We start from the raw sequence: 20,347 nt of genomic DNA, 5'->3' as shown, positions 1-20,347 counted from the left end.
GTGAAGTGCAAGGACAGAAAGGAAATCTCACACTCAGGCCAGATGTAGGTGACAGATCCCCCAGCAGGAAGAGAATAGGCTGCAGCTCAGGTTAGCAGATTCCGTTCCTCAGTCCTACGCCCCTTGGCCCCTCTGTCCAGGTGGTCTTGGTGCTCCATTTGGTCTAGGTAGGCGACCTTCTGTTGATGGGGTTGTTGCCTCCTCTTTGTAGACAAAGTAGTTCTGTGTCAAGGTTTGGAAACAGATCTGTGTGTGTATGTGTGTGTGTGTGTGTGTGTGTGTGTGTGTGTGTGTTTTCTTTTAAAGTTACAATTTTTCTATTTCTACAAATTCAAAACATTTTGGCCCAATTCAACTATAAACCGTTAAACCACGTATTTTCAGTAGATGACTTCATAGACTGTGGCCTTCTTGTCCCCTGAGCCAGTGACTATGTACTTATCATCCACAGAGATGTCACAGCTAAGCACTGACGAGGACTCTTTGGACTGAAAGAGAAAACAATGGGCAAGTGTTTAATGTGGAACCTGGATACACAGGGGCCCTGCTCCCCTCGGAGGCACCTTTACTTCTGGTTTCACAGGTGATACTGTGGTTGAATTGCCATTTGAGGTAAGGAGCTTTTACTTACCTGGAATATACTGGCTCCGTAGGGGGTCCGCCAAGCATTGAGGAGGTTGTCTTTTCCAGTACTCACGAACCACTTACCTAGAATTAACAAAAAAATAGGTGGTTTTAGCAAAATTAAAATTCCTACTAGTGTTAGCACCTTGAACTTAATCAAGAGCACTGCTAATGAATGAATAATCATACCCAAAGAATTGGTCTATGACCTGAGTAGAGCTTTTAAATCTGTACTCCCCAGTGAATTATCTGTATGATCCCAGTAGAAGAGGTAACAACCTCATTAGCCCCTGGACTGGACTTGTAGGATCATGTCCAACATACAGTATCCCCTCTAATATTGAACCAATGAAGTTGTTCCACTTTGGTCAGTCTCCTAACAACTAAATGGGATTACAAAGAATTAAATGTTAAATTTATGTAGGGCACAGTGGAAGGCTAAGGCAGGAGTATAGCAAATTCAAGATCAGCTTCAACAACTCAGCAAGGACCTAAGCAATTTAGTGAGACCCTGTCACAAAATAAAAAATAAAACTGGTCTGGGGACAGAGCTCAGCAGTAAAGACCCTGGGTTATTCCCAGTATTGTTCTACACCTTGCCCCAAATGTTGAACTTATGTAAAATGCCAGTCATGTTATACAGCATGTAGAATGTGCTCAATAAGTGTTAGCTAGCTAATCCATCTATCCTTCTACCCATCCAACCAGTGCAAAAGTACAGTCTCCACATGAACTTTTCCCCTCACTGTAGCATGGAAGAACGTAGGTGTAGCTAAATATCCCCTGTTCTGACCCTTGGTTCCTCATCTTAGCCATACCACAACGCTTTTCACAGTTCATGCCCAATTCTTCTAAAGATTCCTGCCCACCCTTCTCCAGAGTGGTAACAACTGCCCCACACCCCCACTCAAAACACGTATGCGTCCAAACCTTGTATTAGGCAATTTCATCTCCTGCGGACTTTTCTCAAATTAGCAAAACAGACCGAAACAGACATAACCGTGCTCTGAGGGACATATTAAAACAATAGAATTATTGCATCCAGCTGCTTGGAGAACATTTTTTCCAGATATCATCTCTAACCAGATTTTTTCAGAAAGTATTTTTCCATCTAGGCCGTCAATGACCTCCGGTTTCCCTTCGGTGGGACTCACCACAATAAGCAAATTTGAGGGACAGCACACAGCTTTCATGGAGATGCAGCTGGTACTTGTCAGGCTTGTTCACATGCAGCACTTCCACGTTGCTGCTCTCCATGCCCACAGCCAGCCACTCCCCAGTTGGGCAGTATCCCAGGGAGAAGATCTGTAAGAAGCAGAACGGGGTCACTGATTATTTTGCTCAATAAACTTAGGAAGTGAAAAGGCAACCAGAAAGGCAGGTTGGGGGTGGGCAGGAGTGAAGGGAAGAGGGGATCAGCCAAATCCAGACTGTGGGAAAGTAGACAAGGACAAGAGACCCAGCCCACATGAACCGAGTGGCAAAACCCTTCATGGAACAGCTGGAAAATTTTGAACACTTCCCTCATATGTGATGAAATTAAGGAATTATTCTTAATGATAATGGCATCTGTTTGTGTGTTTTAAAGCCATCCCTATCTTTTAGAGTCACTGACTGAAATATTTAGGGATAAAATGATGTTTGGAATTTACTTTAAAGTAATCCAGTGCCTGCAGGAGGGGATGAGAGTGACGAGATGGGCCGTGAACTGATACCAAGGCTGAGAGAAGAGCATATATGTACAGTACTCTTAATTTCCAGAAACGTTTGAACATTTTCTGTATTTGTATAAATCTGAGAATTTCCGTAAGTTAAAAAAATAAAGAGAAGCCAAAAATAATATTCTACTTATTAGGATATCAGGAAAGGGTAGCAGAGGGAAGACTATGAAAAAAAGCAACAAAATGTTAATGAGGAACATAAAAATGTGTCAGTATATGGTGGTTTTCTGTTTTTGCCCTATTTTTCTGAGCTGCACTGTTTTAATGCCAAAAAAAAGGCATGAAAGTACAAAGTAATGATCAAAAGAACAAATTCTACCACCAGAAAGCACTTAAAATGGCAGAGCACACTCTTACCCCAAACAAGCCTCAATAGCAAACTACTTTCCACAATCCAGAGTTGCTATTTTCATATTATTTCAAAACTCTATAAATCTAGCTGGTCATGAGCTCATTTTTCATAGGATCAGTAATAAGATGGGCATCTGCTGACATAATATTGCGTATTTTTTTTAAGGTACTGGGATTTGAACCAATGGGCGCTTAACCACTCAGCTACATCTCCAGCCTTTTTTATTTGGGGACAAGTTTTCACTAAGTTGCCAGCTGGCCTTGAACTTGAGATTCGCCTTCCTCAGGCTCCTGAATCACTGGAATTGCAGGCATGTGCCACAGTGCCTGGCCTGCTATGCTTTTTTAAGCTCCTTGATGCAGGTCAAATGAATGAACTTCCAGAGCTGTTGTGACTTTCCCTACCCTGCAGATTCTTTAAGCTCTATTTTAATAAGAATCAAACAATCACCTCTTACTTTGCATTAGAAGGTAAGAATAGGTACAACACACCAGCAGAGCTGGATATAGTCTTCACTGTATGAATTCCTTAAACAAACACATCTGGAAATAGAGCAGCTAACAAATTTTAACCCACAGGGTTTTAGAAGCCACTTGAGGAGTTTCGGGCGGGTGGGGGTGGGGGTGAGGGGAGTTGTTTGTTTATTTGAATCAGTTCTCCAGATTTAGCCCCTATCTGTTTGTCCTTCTGCCATCATCCTGGGGTGGGAAGGATGTTGCACACAGGCCACCTCAGAGATTCATTCCAGGGCAAGCGAAAGCCAGTCGTCACCTGTGAGGTGAAGTCATGCTGCTGCAGCTGCCGCCCCTCGCGCAGGTCCCAGGACCTGACTGTGTTGTCCAAACCGCCTGTCCAGAGCTTGGTGCCATCATTAGAAATGTCAATACAGCTGGCTCCGTCTGTGTGGCCCTGGAATTGCCTGATAAAACAAACCAGATTGAATAATGATTTCCTGCCAGAGCTCAAGGTAAACACTGTTGTGTTGTTAGTTTTGGACTCTCTGTGTGTCATCTCGTCAGTGTCTGCTGATGTATAAGATCAAACTAACCTTCCCCCGAGGAGGAAAGGAAACAGCACCTGCAGATTTTATTTTCTTTTTTCACAATCCAAGGGCTAAACAAATGCAATGCCATTGGAGGTTGCTCCCCAGAAGTCAAACGTGCTACTAGGGCTTCTTTGATAAATTTGTCTAGAAGGGAAAACTCCTCCCAGCTCTGGAAAGTGTTTAAGTGTTAAAACAAAACAAAGGACAACACACAAAATCTCAAGTGTATGCCTTAAGGAAAGATTAAGGTACTGTACTTCAATAGTGAAACTTGAATCCAGGAGGAGCAAGTGACTAGATTGTAAGCTCTGGGACAGAAGCAGTCTCATTCCATGAACAAATCAACATGGCAATGCCCTTCCTGCCAGCAAAGCATGAGCTCACCTGTTTGTTCAACCTTGCTTTCTGAATTAGAAAGAGCCCTGTGTTAGGAAATCTGGACTCCCAGAGACAAAGGGTCATGCTGGCGTCCTGACCTCAGAAGCACTGGGCAGAGACAAAAGTAATTACTGAGGAAGGCTGGTGGACACGTTGGCAAGACCCTGTCTCCAAGCTGAGCACATGGTTTTTCGTTATAGAAGAATCTGATATAGTATCTAGAAAGCACTAACAAAAAAACAACTGGAACAGGGATCTGCTGAGGACCAGTAGTGCGCAAGGCACCAGGTGGGGCCTGCTGTGGGGAGGTCACCAAGGCTGGTGGTCCATGGTGGTGATGGCCAGGGATTTGGTTCTGCATGCTGAGAGGGAGTTGGCAGGAGTGGCCAGGACAGACAACAGAGGTCAGGACCCACCTTCAGCACCAGGCAAGACCTGGCGAAGAAGTGCTTGCGAATTCTGACACTGAGGAGGTTTCCATGCCATTTCTTTCTCTGGGCGCCCAAACCTCACTATGTCCACAGAGCTCTGAACATTTTTGTTTTGTTTTGTTTTTGGTACAGGGGATTGAATCCAGGAGCCTTCCAAAACTGAGCCCCATCCCCAATCCTTTATATTTTGAGACCGGGCCTCACTAGGTAGCTGTGGCTGACCTTGAACTTGCAATCCTCTTCCCTCAGCCTCAAATTGCTGGGATTACAAGCATGTGCTATTGCACCCAGTCAGAGCTCCAAATTTTTAAGTTGAGCTTGGAATTTGAAAATGTGTAAGGGAAGGAAAAATTACCACTGTTGCCCTGAGGCAAGACAAGAACCATTATTTCAAAAATTCTTCCCTCTATAAGCTATTCTGAATATCCACACTTCAGGATCTGTCCCAGGTCCTCTCCTCCCATATGCCCCACCTCTTTCCTCACTGTAGCCAGGCACGGGCATCCCACCCAGGCCAGAACTCCTCCAAGAACCCCCTACCAGTCCCCCAGGCCTCAAGAACTCCCTGCCTTGCCTGTGCTTCTTTTCTTCAAATAGTTCTGGCAATTCAGGGAGTCCCTCTTCCCTCCAATCTGACTTCTTTTCACCTCTTCAATCGGCAAATGTTTAATCCTTCACCCAAGACATCATTATCCCCTCACAGCCCCCAATGGGTGTTCCTCCAATCCACCACCCTCCGAGAGGGTAGCTCCACATTTTTATTCCCAGGCTATCAGAAGGCAGAATGTGCAGTGCCACAGGAGGCACAGAGTCTCCGTTGCCCTGTCACACAGAGCAGTCACATGTAGTCAGTTCATACTGAGAAAGACACATCAAGTCCAATTCCCTTACATCTAATAGGCACTGACTCGGAGAGAGCCAGCACAGAGGAGTAGTTCTGGGTACAGACAGAAGAGAAGGATGTCTGGGCTCCAATTTTGGCTCTTCCACATCTGACTGTGTGACCTGTGGCAAATAACTTTGTACCTCAGGTTTTCATCTACAAAATGGGGAGAATAGCAGTGCAGATGTTATGTTATGAAAATTCAATGGGCTAATATTTGAAAATGCTTACAATTTCAGTTTTTGTTTTTTTTTTTCTTTTTGGTACTGGGGATTGAACTCACAGGTACACAGCCACTAAGCCACATCCCCAGCACTATTTTGTATTTTATTTGGAGACAGGGTCTCACTGAGTTGCTTAGCACTCGCTTTTGCTGAGGCTGGCTTTGAACTTGCGATCCTCCTGTTTCAGCCTCCTGAGCTGCTGGGATTATAGGTGTGCGCCACTGTGCCTGACTAAAATTTGAATTTGGGAGGGATAGAGAGAAGGAGGAAGGAAAAAAAAAATTAAACCAAGTGACTGTAGCTAGGCTAAAAGGGGCTTTTGGCTCCAGCTCTAGAAGTCCATTTTGCTCAGTCTGCACTACGTCACAAGTGTCACTCACATGCAGGGACAGAGCCAGGCCTGGTGACACTGGATTTTTATAAGGAGGTTTGAAGGAAAAGTGACCTGCTGTGAAGGTGTCTATGGGCCATCCCTTCTCTCTGCACCCGGGCACCCAAAAGCATTAGAGGGGGCCAGCTTAATGAGCCACAGGCCTCGAACCACAGCATGAACAAGATGGTTTCTGAGCAGAGATGAAATGTGGCACCGAGCCAAGCACACCCTGACTTCTAGCACTGGTGCTTTATTAGTGCTTTACTTTCAGACGACTTTCCTATAATGCTTCCGTGTGAGCACCAGCCAGGGCAGCAGAGCCACAGCAGTTACCAGGGTGAGGAGGGCAGATTCCAGGAAGCAGGCAGAGCCCTGTTCACTCCTAAGTGAAACAAACCCCTAAATGGGTGTCTTATTTACTTATTGAGAAACATGGATATTTTAAAATCATTTTGTGAGCCCAATCCATGGACTCTCCTCTTTTGCTTTTTAATGTCCTTTTGTTGACTTTTTTTTTTTTTTTGGTTATCTTATCAGTTGACTCCTGTTTGCACAAAAAAGGTTCTAGCCAAGGCCAAAAACATCTAGAATTGAGAGCGCTTCATACTTCCATGTAATCCATATTATGCTAATGTCACCCCTTGGCAAAAGCTAGACTTGGCTTCTGTATGCACACTAAAGAATGGGAACAAGAAAAGGATGAAGTCCTGTTAACCTTCTGGCTCAGCACCAGGACCCTACGTTCTCTGGAGCACCTAGCCCCAGGCCTGGCACACAGCAGGCCCTTCACAGATGGACTGCAGCCTGGGCAGCCACAGAAGCTGAGGTGCGCAGGAGCCTTCTCCTGAGGCCATCCACTCTTCCCTAAGGAAACTGCTGGTGCTCACCTCACAAGCGTCTGATTGTGCAGGTCCCACACAGCGATGTTGCCGTCACTGCAGCATGAGAAGCAGACCTTGGAGTCGGGGCTGATGGCCAGGGCGTAGCAGGCGGGGGCCGAGGATGTCAGCTCTGCCTTGATGCGAGGGGTCGGAGCAGCCAGGTCCCAAATGGAAAGAGTGCTGGCTTCCCCTCCCACAATGAGAGTGCAGCCATCAGGGAGCAATTTACATGAACGGATATAATTATCTCTATTCTGTGAAATAAACATAATTCAATTGCTATGATGCATTACGGAGCAATAACAGTGCTGTGTTTGCTAACTGCTATCTTGGGTTTTAACTTCACAGTGGCATTTCATGGACTCCCATTTCTGTAGTAAATATAGGTGCCCAACTGCCACTGTCTCCTTCAAAATAAATTCACAGGCTTGCTCATGACTCATGTTGATGGTCAGATCACTGTTCCTGACTCCCTGCTTCACAAAGCCCTGAAAGTAACTGGGTGGTAAGGCAGGTCTACATGCATTGCTCCACCCAGAAACCACTTTCGAAGCCAGTTAATCAATCATTTACCTCTTCCCCTCTGTTATTCACTATTTGGAAACTGTAGACCCACTGTACAGGTTCTGGTTTCCATTACTCTTAACTATGTCTTTATTAGAGGATTTAAAAACTTTAATAGCTGCTTTCTCCAATTGTAATACAGCTGCTATCCTTGTGAGCACCTCAGTCCACATGGATGTGCTATCCTCCAACTTGAATCCTAATGAATAGGCTTAAAAGTGGCCTGTCTTTCAAAGATCAGATGAACTTGAAGCACAACTTCAAACGAGAATAGTCCTATTACTAGAGAATATGTCGAAGTATAAGTTTCATTAAAGGAGATCTTTTTCTTAAAAATTTTCTTCTTGGTGCATGCATTACAATTATACGTACTAGTGGGAATCAGTATGATATATGCATAGATGCACATAACATCATTTGGTCAATTTCAGGGAACTGAATTCATTCCCTGAAATTGACCTACCCTTTCCCATTCCTCCTCTGTCCACAGGAGATATTTTTAAGTTGTTAGATTAAAAAAATACACTGTAATAACTACCCACAAATATTTGTATCTCAAAAACAATGCCACTCTGCTTTTTGGAAACACTGGCTCTGGAATGCTTATACTTTTCAGACAGGCAGGCTGTGAGCAAATTGAGGGGGTAAACTGCACCATTTGCAATAGCAAAAGGCAGGCTGACACCATCCTGAGTGGGCAATAAGGGCAGCCCAGTTGACAGGGTGCTTAAGGGCAATGATGTGAGGTCTATAAATCCTGGGGTTACACTTTAGAGACCAGAACACGTCCTAGAGTGTCTATGTCCTAGAAAAACGTGAACTGGCATCCTCAGATGCTGGGACAGGGTGGCTTCTGTGCTCTGTAAAAGCACTGCCTACTGCTCCAGTTTGACTGACACCCTGGTTCCCTGCAGTCATCCCTCCGCCCTTTCCTGAACTTCAGGTTGTGAAACCAAACCAGCTCTCCAGGTCTCCCCTAACAACACAGACCCTGTTCAGAATGGCTTTCATGCCACATTATCCAATGTTTACTATTCAATATTTATCTGAAGGCTGTAGGGAAATTAAAAGTAGAATGGATTGCAGGGATCAGAGTCCAGGCCTCACTGTGCTTTCTTCCACTCACTGGAAACCCCCCCACCACACACACACACACACACACACACTTTATAATATACAGCTACACAAGGAGAGCTTTCTGCAAACCACTGTAAAATATTTTAAAAAAGAAATCCATCAACACTGGGCTCTAACCACAGCAACGGCAACAAATGAAACCTTCACTTTTAAGGGAGGGGTGGGGGGCTATGCCGCTAACACAGGAAACAAGGGGCTTCCATTTCCTCCTAATGGGAATAAAACCCAGGCCTGGACAGTGATTTCCTTATTGAGTCTCCAGGGAGAGATTACCCTTGCGCGCTGGTTCCTGCTCACTCACCAGACAGTCGAGCTGAGAGACAGGACTCTTGTTGCCAGGGTGGCTGATGTCCCAGACCTTGACACAGCCCTTGCCACCCGTGTACACGTGCCTCGTGGGGTTGCTGATGGTCACTGCACACACCACCTCCCCATGGTTGAGGGTGTTGATCTGGCGGGCATGTCGGGGGATTCCAGGTCCAATGAGGGCGTCAGGAGGAAAGGGCACAGGCTGCATCTGACCGTCTGCTGTGACATGGAAGGAGTAGGCACTTTTGGAGAGAAGAGAGAAAACACACTGAGTGTGAAGGAATCAGTCATGACCCTGGCTCTGCTCTAGAAGGAAGACAACAAAGAGCAAAGCTTCCCTTGGGATGGTTTCCCTTTTGAAATCAATACAAGTTGAAGCGCTTACTGATGGAACACATTTAAAATAAATGATAGTCGGAATCTGGGATGTGCCAAAAGAAACTTCCATTGAACTCTATTAAAATTTTAAGACTAAAAAAACTGTGCTTTGCCATTCTATAAAGCATTCTGTCAAATCCCATTATGAAACAATGTGCTTCCAAATTAACATAAAATAGCCCCTACCATGGATCTCATATAATTGTATGATTTCTTATTATAATTTAAAATGATCATTTTCAGGGTTTAAGATGAAGCCCTTAAGAACTCATAACTACACATAGTAAGTGGAGTATTTCAACACTAAGGAACAAAAAACAACTTTTAAAATACACTCATTTAAAGCTTGGATTCAAACTCTATTTCTGAATAACCAAGAGAAAAGAGATCCTTTTACATTGAGCGACTTGGTGACAAGAGATTTATTTAAATATTTTTTTAAGGCAGGTCTTGCTACGTTACCCAGTCTGGTCTCTAAACTGCTGGGCTCAGCTGGGCCCACTGGCACGTGCTACTGCTCCCAGCAAGACTGATGTTTTGTTTTGAAGACGTGTTTAATAGAGATTTCAGTTTTCCTATTCTACAATCTCCCTTGCCTACCTTCATCACTAACCCCTTTGGCCTCAGGCAGCAGAGCTCCCAGCTAAGATTGCTCTTTCCATCTTTGCCCTGGCCAGGTAATGCCCATATCCTGACCAATGAGGTGTAGGCAGAAGCTGCTGGGTGTCACGTCACCTAAGGTTTTCACCTGAAAGACAGGTGAGAGAGGGGCCCATGGGAACTCTGTGCTTTCTCTTCAATTTTGCTGTGAACCTACAATTACTGCTCTAAAAACCGAAGTTTATCAATTTTTTATAAAAGTAAATAAAAAAGTAAAGAGAGGATGTGCCTGGTCTCTTCTCTTATTCCTTCCCATTCCCTGAACTATGAGCAAGATGACTGGAGTTCCTGCAGACCTCTGGGGCCACAAGGTCACTTTGAAGATGGAAATTAACTGCTCAGGGAGGGAGAACAGAAAGATACGATGCAGAGGCCCTGTTACACCATGGGCCTCTGCGCTGCTCAAGGCTGCCACAGTCAGTGTCTTTTATAGGAAAGAGAAATAACTTCTATATTACTTAAGCTACAAGGTTTCCCCCCCCCCCCCCCATTACAAACAAATGAACTGAGTCCTGGTTGCACATTTCTATTTCCATGCCAAAATCCAACACTTATTTTTAGTTCCGATGAGTTAAATTATTATTTAAGCTCCAAGAGAAAACATTATGGACATTACCAAACATGCATGAAGACAGGAGAGAGGAGGGTAGAAAGAGAAGTGTTTTCACCCCACATCCCGATGGACAGAATTCTGCATACCCAGGTGAACATCACAACTTTCCCTGTCTTCTCTGAGGTATACTAGGACAGGTAGAAGTTCAAACCACAAACACTAAATGGAGTATGTACAATTTCCTCCGTCTCACGACCCCACTAGGTAATAAGACTGGCCCCTTTCTGGAACTTGTCATTGACACCCATACCTATGTAAACACCATGAGTACTAATGCAGGGCTTAAGTTTTCATTTTAATAGTAACTCAAATTCTGTCTGATAACTTAGCACGTACAAAATTGAAAATTGATACAAGATACCAACTCTTACTAGCTTGCGCTTAAAACCCACATACTTTTACTTGGAAATAAAATGCAGGTTATTATAGTCCCTTCATAAAATCAAAATATCAAATACACGGATATTAAAATTCTTCAAAAACACAATCTTTTATATCTGTTATCTCCTGGAAAACCAGTTCCAATAACTATTATTAAATGGCTATTTGGCCCAAATATTGAATGTCACTCTTAATTTGAATAAATGAGCACATAATGGGAATCATGCAGAATGTTCTGAGAAATAATTAAGCACATAAAACAATACACCTCAAAGCCCTCATATCACTGAATCACTAAATCTTTTTTTTTTGGTGGTACTGTGGATTGAACCCAGGGTGTCATGGGTACTACTCACTGAGTAGTACTACTCATAGTACTACTCATGGGTACTTCGCCACTGAGTTACATACCCAGCCCTTTTATTTTAGGACAGGGTCTCACTAGGTTACCCAGGTTGGCCTCAAACACAATACGCAAAGTCCACATGACATTTCAATATATGCATATTACAGTTGGATGAATGGATAGCAATGCCACCTACTATGGGACGTCTGGAACTGTAATCAAATAGTACTTTGTTGCTTTTAAAGATAAGACTGCCAAACTATAGGGGTTTCAGTCTATTCGTGTCCTACAAGAATTCTGGATTCAAAATAACTCTAGGAGAGTGAAGTCCAATGGCAAGTTCTATGACCAGATATCAGGCGCCACGATCAAGGAGCGAAAGTGTCAAACTTCCCAGGTGATGCTGAAGAAATGACAAGTGAGCTTCTATAAAATAAAACTACTGGGTCGCATATGTAGTTAAGGAGGAGAGAGGAGCTTCTTGTGAAAGCCCTCTTGCTATGGCATGGTGGAGGAAGGTCCCGCTCTCTACGCACCCTCAATCAAGGTGGGCACCCACAGGTGAGGCCAACTTCCCATCAGACACCCCTCAGTAATCCCAGATTTTCAGAGGAAGAAAATTTATCTTACTTCAACTGGAACCCTGCTTATTATAGAATTGAATGTTCCAGATTAAAATAGATGCACGGAGTCCAGACGGGAGATCTGTATGCTGGTCTTTGGAAGACACCCACTTCTCTCCCAGGTGTCCTCTTCTTTAAACTGCACAGGAGGTCTGCGATCATCATACTGAGGCAATTTTAAATTGATTCACAGTGCAGCGAACTGCTGCCAGAAGCTGTGAACATTTGTCTGTCCCCGGGGAAACCCATATGGATGTTAATACATCAGTCACAGGAGGAAGTGGGCAGCACCCGCTGAGCTGGGGAGCCGCATCAAATGAACAAACCAGAACAAAGCAAAGGGCTGATGGTCTTGAGGAGGAATCCAGCGGAAGGGGAAAAAAGAGGGGTGAATCAGATGTAGGCATCACTTATTCACCCACAAAGACAGACCATCTTGATGGCACATCATGACAACGTTAAAGGGGTCTGAAAAGGAAAACTAACCAAGGAAGGGGATTTATAAACAGATAGTGGGTAAGTTGTCTCTTCATGCGTGGAGGGCACATTTCCAGATCCCTGGGGGATGCCTGAAACCAGAGAGCACAGGACTCTCTAAATACTTACTGTGCGTTTTTTCCCCCCTGTACATACGTAATGACAGTAAAGTTAAATATTAAAGAGGCATATTGAGATGAACAAGATTAATAATAAAACGGAAAGATTATAGCAATGCACTCTAAGTTATGAGAATGTGATGATCTCTCCCCAAATATTTTACTTTTTGCCTTTTCACATAAAGGAAGTACTTTACAGCTTCTCTTTAGTATATCTTAATTGCCAGCATTGCTACTCTTTTGCCTTGGGGCCTCTATTTAGTCTAATAAGGATTACCTGAACACAAGCCCTACAGTACCACAAAAACTGATCTGATAGCTAAGGCAACTAGTAGAGGACTAATGGGTAGGCAGCACATACAGTGTGGATACACCATACAAGGGGATGATTCACATTCCAGGCAGGATAGATAGAGCAGTACACTGTGAGATTTCATCATGCTACTCAGAAAATGCAAATAATTTAAAACTTGTGAATTACACTGGGCGCAGAGGTGCACACCTATAATCCCAGCAACTCATGAGGCAGGAGGATTCCGAGTTCAAGCCCAGACTCAGCAACTGAATGAGATCCTGCTTTAAAACTAAAAATTAAGACGGGATGTGGCCAGTGGTATAGCACCTCTGGAGTCGATCTCCAGGACCACCAAAAAAATATAAAACAAAATAAAATAAAAAGTAAATTGCTTATATCTGGACTTGTGCTTAATACTTTCAGGCTGCATTTGACCATGGGTAACTGAAACCATGAAACCACAGGTAAGGGAATGATAGTATTTCTAAATATCCCTCAAACCTGAATTCAGAATGAGGCCAAACACAAAAAACTATACATGGTATGACTGCATCTATACAAGTTCAAACACCAGCAAAATTCATCATGATACTGAAGGTCAGAGTCGGGGTTACTGCTGGGGACATGAAGGGAAACAGGAAGGTTTCAGAAGCCCCGATCCAGGGCTGGTTACATGGGTGGGAACCCTTGGTGGAGAGCGGCTGAGCTATACATATGTGATACACATGTTCCATCTCAGTTCTTAAAATTTAGATTCATTCATTTACTCAAGACAAAGAAGAGGAAAGGCCCCTAACCAATTCACCCATTACTTAGGTCCGCAACCCAGTTGAGAGCTTAGCCTTTGGTATTCGGTGGACCTCACGTGCAGAACCCTGTGTCCCCAACAGCATCAACTGTGGATTTCCTAACTGGCTAGCCTTAAGACTATGTGCCCATTTCCTGATCCATAACACAGGAATAATAATAAAACCTAAGAGCTGCCCCATAGTAAAGTACATGGTTGTTGAAAGGATTCAAAAGAGGCGACAGTGGGGCTGGGGTTGTGGCTCAGTGGTAGCGTGCTCGCCTAGCATGTGTGAGACCCTGGGTTGGATCCTCAGCACCACATAAAAAATAAAATAAAATAAAGATATTGTGTCCATCTACAACTAAAAAAAAAAATTAAAAAATAAGAAAGAAAGAGGTGACAGCTGCAAAACACTTAACAGAGCACCAGACACGTGCAGCATCGTTACTGAACCGTGACTTTAGGGAAAGGAAAGCGGGGCTGTGCTGAATCAGGGCTCTGATCTCCACCAGTGGGCAAATGTGAGCATCAGGGTGCTAAGAGGGAGGAAGAGGCAGGGTGAGAGTCAGGAACGCAGACCAAGGGGCAAAGAAAACCACAAAATTCACAAACCATAAGAGATGAGCAGGGGAGGGATGACACTTGGTAAAGTTATGTGAAAACTTTGAAGTAAGGGTGTTTGGATAGGATTGTGGCAAGCTGCAGGGCAGGAAGATCGAGTACCTGGACCCCTGCCTGGTGAGGTCTGCAGACTGTACCTTATTCAGCCTCACAACTGAGCCTGGCCTCACTTCACCATTTTTTGTTTGTTTTTAATTTATTTTTATTGTAAACAAATGGGATACATGTTGTTTCTGTTTGTACATGGAGTAGAGGCATACCATTTGTGTAATCATACATTTACATAGGGTAATGGTGTTTGATTCATTCTGTTATTTTTCCCTTCACCCCCACCCCTCCCACCCCTCTTTTCCTTCTATACAGTCCCTCCTTCCTCCATTCTTGCCTCCCTCCTACCCCCACATTATGTATCATCATCCGCTTATCAGGGAGATCATTTGTCCTTTGGTTTTTTGAGATTGGCTTATCTCACTTAGCATGATATTCTTCAAATGCATCCATTTGCCTGCAAATGCCATAATTTTACTCTTCTTTATGACTGAGTAATATTCCACTGTGTATATATACCACAGTTTCTTTATCCATTCATCAACTGAAGGACATCTAGGTTGGTTCCACAATCTGGCTATTGTGAATTGAGCAGCTATGAACATTGATGTGGCTGCATCTCTGTAGTATGCTGATTTTAAGTCCTTTGGGTATAGGCCAAGGAGTGGGATAGCTGGGTCAAATGGTGGTTCCATACCAAGCTTTCTGAGGAATCTCCACACTGCTTTCCAGAGTTTGCAACCTCACCAGCAATGTATGAGTGTACCTTTTTCCCCACATCCTCGCCAACACATACAGTTGCTTGTATTCACTTCATCTTCTGATTCTAGCAGCTGCAGATCAAGATCAATTCTCATTCTGAACTCTGGTGGTAGAACTGAAGAATCCATAAGAAGGGCTGGGTGTGGTGTGCACACACCTGTGATTCCAGCAACACAGGAGGCTGAGATAGGAGCAGCAAAAGTTCCAGGGAGTGAGCTCAGGAGCACTCGACCACTGAGCCACATCGCCAGTCTTATTTTGTATTTTATTTAGAGCAGGGTCTCACTGAGTTGCTTAGGGCCTCGCTTTTGCTGAGGTTAACTTTGAACTCGTGATCCTCCTGCCTTAGCCTCCCAAGCCCTGGGATTACAGACATGTGTCATCATGCCTGGCTAAAGTTCTCGGCTAGCCTGGAAACTTAGTGAGACCCTATCTCAAAATATAAAGTAAAAGGGGCCAAGAGTGTGGCAGAGCAGCCAGCCCTAGGGTGCAATTCCCAGCACCCTCCCACCCACACACAGAAAAGAAAAACTGAGTGAAATCAACATTCATTTGGAGCAAGGGACTTTTCATTTACTGGCACATAACAGAGGTGAAGGAACTCAAAGGAAGGAGCCCCCCTCTGGGTTCCTCAAAGCAGTGGAGAGCTGGAGCTGGAAAACAAGACTGAGTTTGGAGGAAGCAGGCTGTGTTTCCCGAGCAGACAGGCTCCTGTTAATAAAACAATGCTGTGTTCTGCAGCCAAAGGAAAACAGGTGTTTACAGAGTTGTCAGTTTGCTGGAAATAGAACTGCAGTGGCAGAGTCAAGTAAACAGTAATGAAGGGGCACGGACCCCAGGAGATGAGGACTATGGCCAAGCCCCTGGTGCCTGGGGACTCGGCACTACTGATATGAAATTTCTTGCCGTATTAACAAGTCTCAAAAATCCTATCACGTCAAAAACCACCACTGGATCTTCAAGCTTTTTAAAGCTCACGAGGCCCTTTACAATTTAGTCTCAACAAGTCTTACTTGATGTGACCCTAAACTCCTAGCCATGTAAGAGAGAGAGAAGAGGCCATTCCCATAAACTATCACAGGTCACTTCCCAAGCTGCATGTAGACTGTTCTCTCCTGCCTAGAGGAGTACCACCTCCCTCCCTCCCCTCTTAACTGCCAGCATCTCGCCAGGCTGAGTGGTTATTCTCCAGGGTCCTGGTTCTTCCTATGAATGTCTACTACAGCATTTATCACACTGGACATTTCTGTCCTCCTTCTTCCAGAGTTCTCCAGGAATGACTTCACCAGTGCACATGGAGCTGGTATTCCAACAATGAATCAGAATGGAACACAAGTCATCGACTGCTACCTGGTCACTCATAAATTGAGACATGAAAGAAAGGTGGTGCCGGGGAGGAAAATAAGTTGAAACAAGAAGGTGGGCAGTTGTACTATAACAATCTGGGTCATGCCAGTCAACTTCCAAGGAATGTGTAGCATTCATCTCAAATGTGGCAAAGAGACGGTATCAACCATCCGAGGGATAAGGCAGTTCCTGGAGAGCTAATTTCAACCACAAGACACTGAGGCAGCCGTGGCTGAAATCTGGGGTGGATGTTGAATGCTCCCAAAGCAAGTCAGACAGAGACGACCACGGTGCACTTGGGACAGGCTCTATCCTGTGTCTCAGCAATGGAAGCAAGATTCACATGCCTAAGAGGTAAGGAGGCACAGGTTGCAGTTTCAGTTTAGTTGTTAGAAAGATGAGGGGAAAGCAGGCATGGGGGTGAATGCCCATAATCCTAGCAATCTGAGAGGCTGAGACAGGAGGATCACAAGATCGAGGTCAGCCTTGGGAACTTAGCAAGGCCCTTAGTGTGATCCTGTCTCAAAATTTTAAGAAGGGCTGGGGATGTAGCTCAGTGGTGAAGTGTCTCTGTGTCCAATCCTCAGTATTCACCCCCCCCCCCCAAAAAAAAAAAGTGGGGACTGTGATTCATTTCTTTAGGCCTCATTTCTTTATTTGTACAAATGTGTCCTGACAACAAATGGTCTATAAACAGGCCTGCTAAGTTGTGGGTAAATAAAGCCGCATGGGAATGTACTTCAAGAGAATTATGAAAACCAATAAATATTCAATCTTTGGTTTCTATATCAAAGGGTTTATTGGTCCTCATTATTTAGAGATGGAAGTGGCACTAGGGAAGCTAACACACCTTCACCCATATAGTTACTAGGTGGCAGAGCCAACCTGCAAATGGAGACCTCAGTTTGAATTTGGCTTCTACGTCAGCACTACCTCTGACTTACCCCTCAAGAGGGACAACGCAGAGCCCATCAGGACAGGAACATGGTTAGGCAAATCACCATGATCAGAGTGGCTCATTGTGGAGCTCAGAGTTGAGATCTGGGCCCAGGAGATTTTGAAAGCTGGGGTTACCTGATTCCTTCAGAAATTAATGGAAATTATATAATTTATAATTTGAGGATACTCTTACCGAAAACCTAATGGAGGTCCATGGGGAACAGTATTAGAGAGGATTTCTAAGAAAATATGAGCCTTATTATTCTAAGATTTCAAGAGAAAAAAGAAAAAAGTAGGTTTTTAGGTGTCTAATTCATCTGCTTAAGGGTGAATTCTTTTGTCAATGAGTTTACTTTTAAATTTTTTTTTTTTTTTTTTTTTTTTTTTTTAGGGTCTGCACATCTAACCCAAAACATCTATGAATTTCTTTACTTCTGTCAAGATTTTTCCATTTTAGCATTCCAGCATCATCCCAAATAGGAAATATGAAGCTCAGGGTAAAAGTGTTAACCTTATTTGGAAGATAGCATTTCTAATATCAATGGAAGGTTTTAGTAACAAATTACAAGTAGCGGACTTCAAAGCATTCACATAGGAGACTTACTGTTTGAATCCTTAGTTGAATGCACTTCTAATTCTCTTTTTTTAAAAGGTAAATACAAAACTTCTTAAAATGAGTATGGAGAAAAAAAAAAAAAAAAACAAAGAAAATAAGAAGAGATGGCCCAGCTGGTAAACACAGAGGTTCTCTGGTCAGGTTCTCTGGTTAGCATTTTAAGATTCTGAGTCCTGGGGCCTACTTCCACCATCGATCAATGGATCATAACATACGTCATCTACTGCTACCTGGTCACTTATAAAAGGTTGCTCTGGCAAGGAAAGCAAGCTCAACGCTGTGAGGCAATGATAGGTTACTAAGTGATAAGATATTTACAAACTTCTAATTGCACTGGGTAGGAACAAGGCTGGTAGGCAGGACCAAGACACAAACGGAAAGATTCCTGGATTAAAAAAAATAATACTGCTGTTCCAAAGCTTAACGTAAAAATTCCAGCAAAATAACCACCCACTACCCAAAACATGAGCAACACAAGGAAGAGATGTACAAACCACATCTATCTCATCAAAAGAAGTCACTTCTGAAGTGAAGAGGGAGAGAAGTGAGGGATGATGGGTAGCCACGTATAACTAGTATCAGAGAAACACCCAGATCAGAAGGTAGAAAAACAAAAGCTAAATTAAAGCCAACATGGCAATAAGAAAGCACAGAATAGGCATATACTTTAAGCATTTAGCAGACCCAAAAAACTTAAATTCAATTATCATTGTGATGGTTAATTCTATGTGTCAGTTTGACCAGACCAGCAGAGTCCTAGATGGCTGGCAAAACACTTCTAGGTGTCTAGGAGGGTGTTTCTGGAAGAGATTAGCATTCTGGTTGGTACACAGCAAAGACGACCCACCCTTGCCTGTGCACGTGGGCCTCACTGGGCATCATTCAATGTGCTGAAGGGCCTGAACAGAATAAAAATTAGAGTAAGAGTGATACTGCTGTCCCTTGGTTCTGAGGCCTTCAGACTTGGAATGGAAATATACAGCTGGCTTTTCTGAGCCTCCTGCCTGCAGATAGCAGATCACAGGATTTCTCAGTCTCCATCATCATGTGAGCCAATTCCTCCTAATAAATTCCTGTTATATTGGTTCTGTTTCTCCAAAGAACCCTAATACAATCATTCAAAGTATAAAGAGGATTGGATTTGCAAGTCCACTTAATAAGACAGCTATAGAATCGAGAGTGATCAACAGAGGAACCAGGAGAAAGATCAGGAAGGGAAAAAGTGAGGGGGAAGGAGAAGCTCCTGGCCACTAAACTGTCTCCTTGGCTAGAAGCTTAGGGATGGTCTCCAGCCACTGCTGCAAAACATGTTTTCTTAACAAGCAATTTTACTTCAAAAGCAGTTATGACTTTCTTTTCCCTTTAGGCTCTAAATCCTAAAAGGTATTTTAGAGATTTATTTAAACACTAAACAAGTGGGTAGAAGATTTCTGAATTACATGTCTGGTATTAAAACACAGGGTGAAGAGACCGGGAACTAACCTAGAATCTGAAGCCAAGCTGTTATTAGTCTGAGTTATTACTGACCTCAAGGTGCTAGTATACCAGGCTGGGAGAGCTTGGCCCTCAGGTATTTTTAGGGAAAAAAATAATGCTATAGGGCCAGGAAAAATAAAGTCTACCTCAACTTTCAAATTTCTCCATCAGTGATCTCCGCAGAGCTCAGGGGTATAAATTTCTTAAAACTAAAAATGAATTCAAGTTAAGCTGACTGAACAATACCAATTAAATCTAGCCTTGAGGGTTTAAAAACAAAGTTTGGATGATCTCTTATAAATCAACACTACTTATTTCTAAAGTGCAAAAAATATGAGTCTTCTTTCAAAAAGAATGAATCACAAGGTCTCATACCATCCTGGACTCTCACCTACCACCAACTGATTGCAATTAACATCTGTTACCTGTGTATCTCTGCTCAAGGGGACAAGGAAACTTCAGGAACTTTAACTCTATTGGGACAAAGCAGATGGAAACATGCGGTGGACTTGTGATTATAACCCAAGGTCAAAGCGTGAGTGTCGCAAGACATGAATTACTAAGCGCTACTGGAGAGACACCATGGATGGGAAGTTATCCCCAAATCCTTCATGAAGAAGGCAGTAACTAAACTGTCTTTTTTTGTTTGTTTGTTTTAGATGGACACAATGCCTTTATTTTATTTATTTATTTTTATGTGTTGGTGCTGAGGATCGAACCCGGCACCTCACACATGCTAGGCAAGCGCATTGCCACTGAGCCACAACCCCAGCCCCTGGAGTGCCTTCGAAGGACTGAAAACACTTGAACAGTACTATGGTTTGGATAAAGGCCCATGTGCTAAAGGTTTGGTCACCAGACCGCGGTGCTAGTAGGAGTTAGTAGATCATTAGGAGATGGAACCTAGAGCAAAGTCGCTGGAAAGTGTGCCCTG

General features: G+C 43.5%; 1 protein-coding gene across 10 annotated transcripts in view; it reads right to left on the bottom strand.

Moving 5' to 3' along the window:
* Positions 1 to 273: 273 nt before the first annotated feature.
* TLE1 (TLE family member 1, transcriptional corepressor) overlaps positions 274 to 20,347 on the bottom strand; it is a 92,752-nt gene continuing 72,678 nt past the window's right edge. For all 10 annotated transcript variants that reach the window (XM_079112305.1, XM_079112311.1, XM_079112308.1 and 7 more), the window contains 6 exons: positions 8,915 to 9,164; positions 6,919 to 7,166; positions 3,469 to 3,616; positions 1,779 to 1,929; positions 632 to 708; positions 274 to 488 (listed from right to left, as the gene is read on the bottom strand). In XM_079112305.1, the coding sequence (XP_078968431.1) occupies positions 381 to 488; positions 632 to 708; positions 1,779 to 1,929; positions 3,469 to 3,616; positions 6,919 to 7,166; positions 8,915 to 9,164 (982 nt within the window). In that variant the 3' untranslated portion in view covers positions 274 to 380. The remainder of the gene's footprint in view (positions 489 to 631; positions 709 to 1,778; positions 1,930 to 3,468; positions 3,617 to 6,918; positions 7,167 to 8,914; positions 9,165 to 20,347) is intronic.

This window comes from Sciurus vulgaris (assembly GCF_902686455.1).
Source record: "Sciurus vulgaris genome assembly, chromosome: 15".
Lineage (NCBI taxonomy): Eukaryota > Metazoa > Chordata > Mammalia > Rodentia > Sciuridae > Sciurus > Sciurus vulgaris.
The sequence above is the reverse complement of the archived record's forward strand: the minus strand, read 5'-3'. Positions and strand labels throughout refer to the sequence as shown.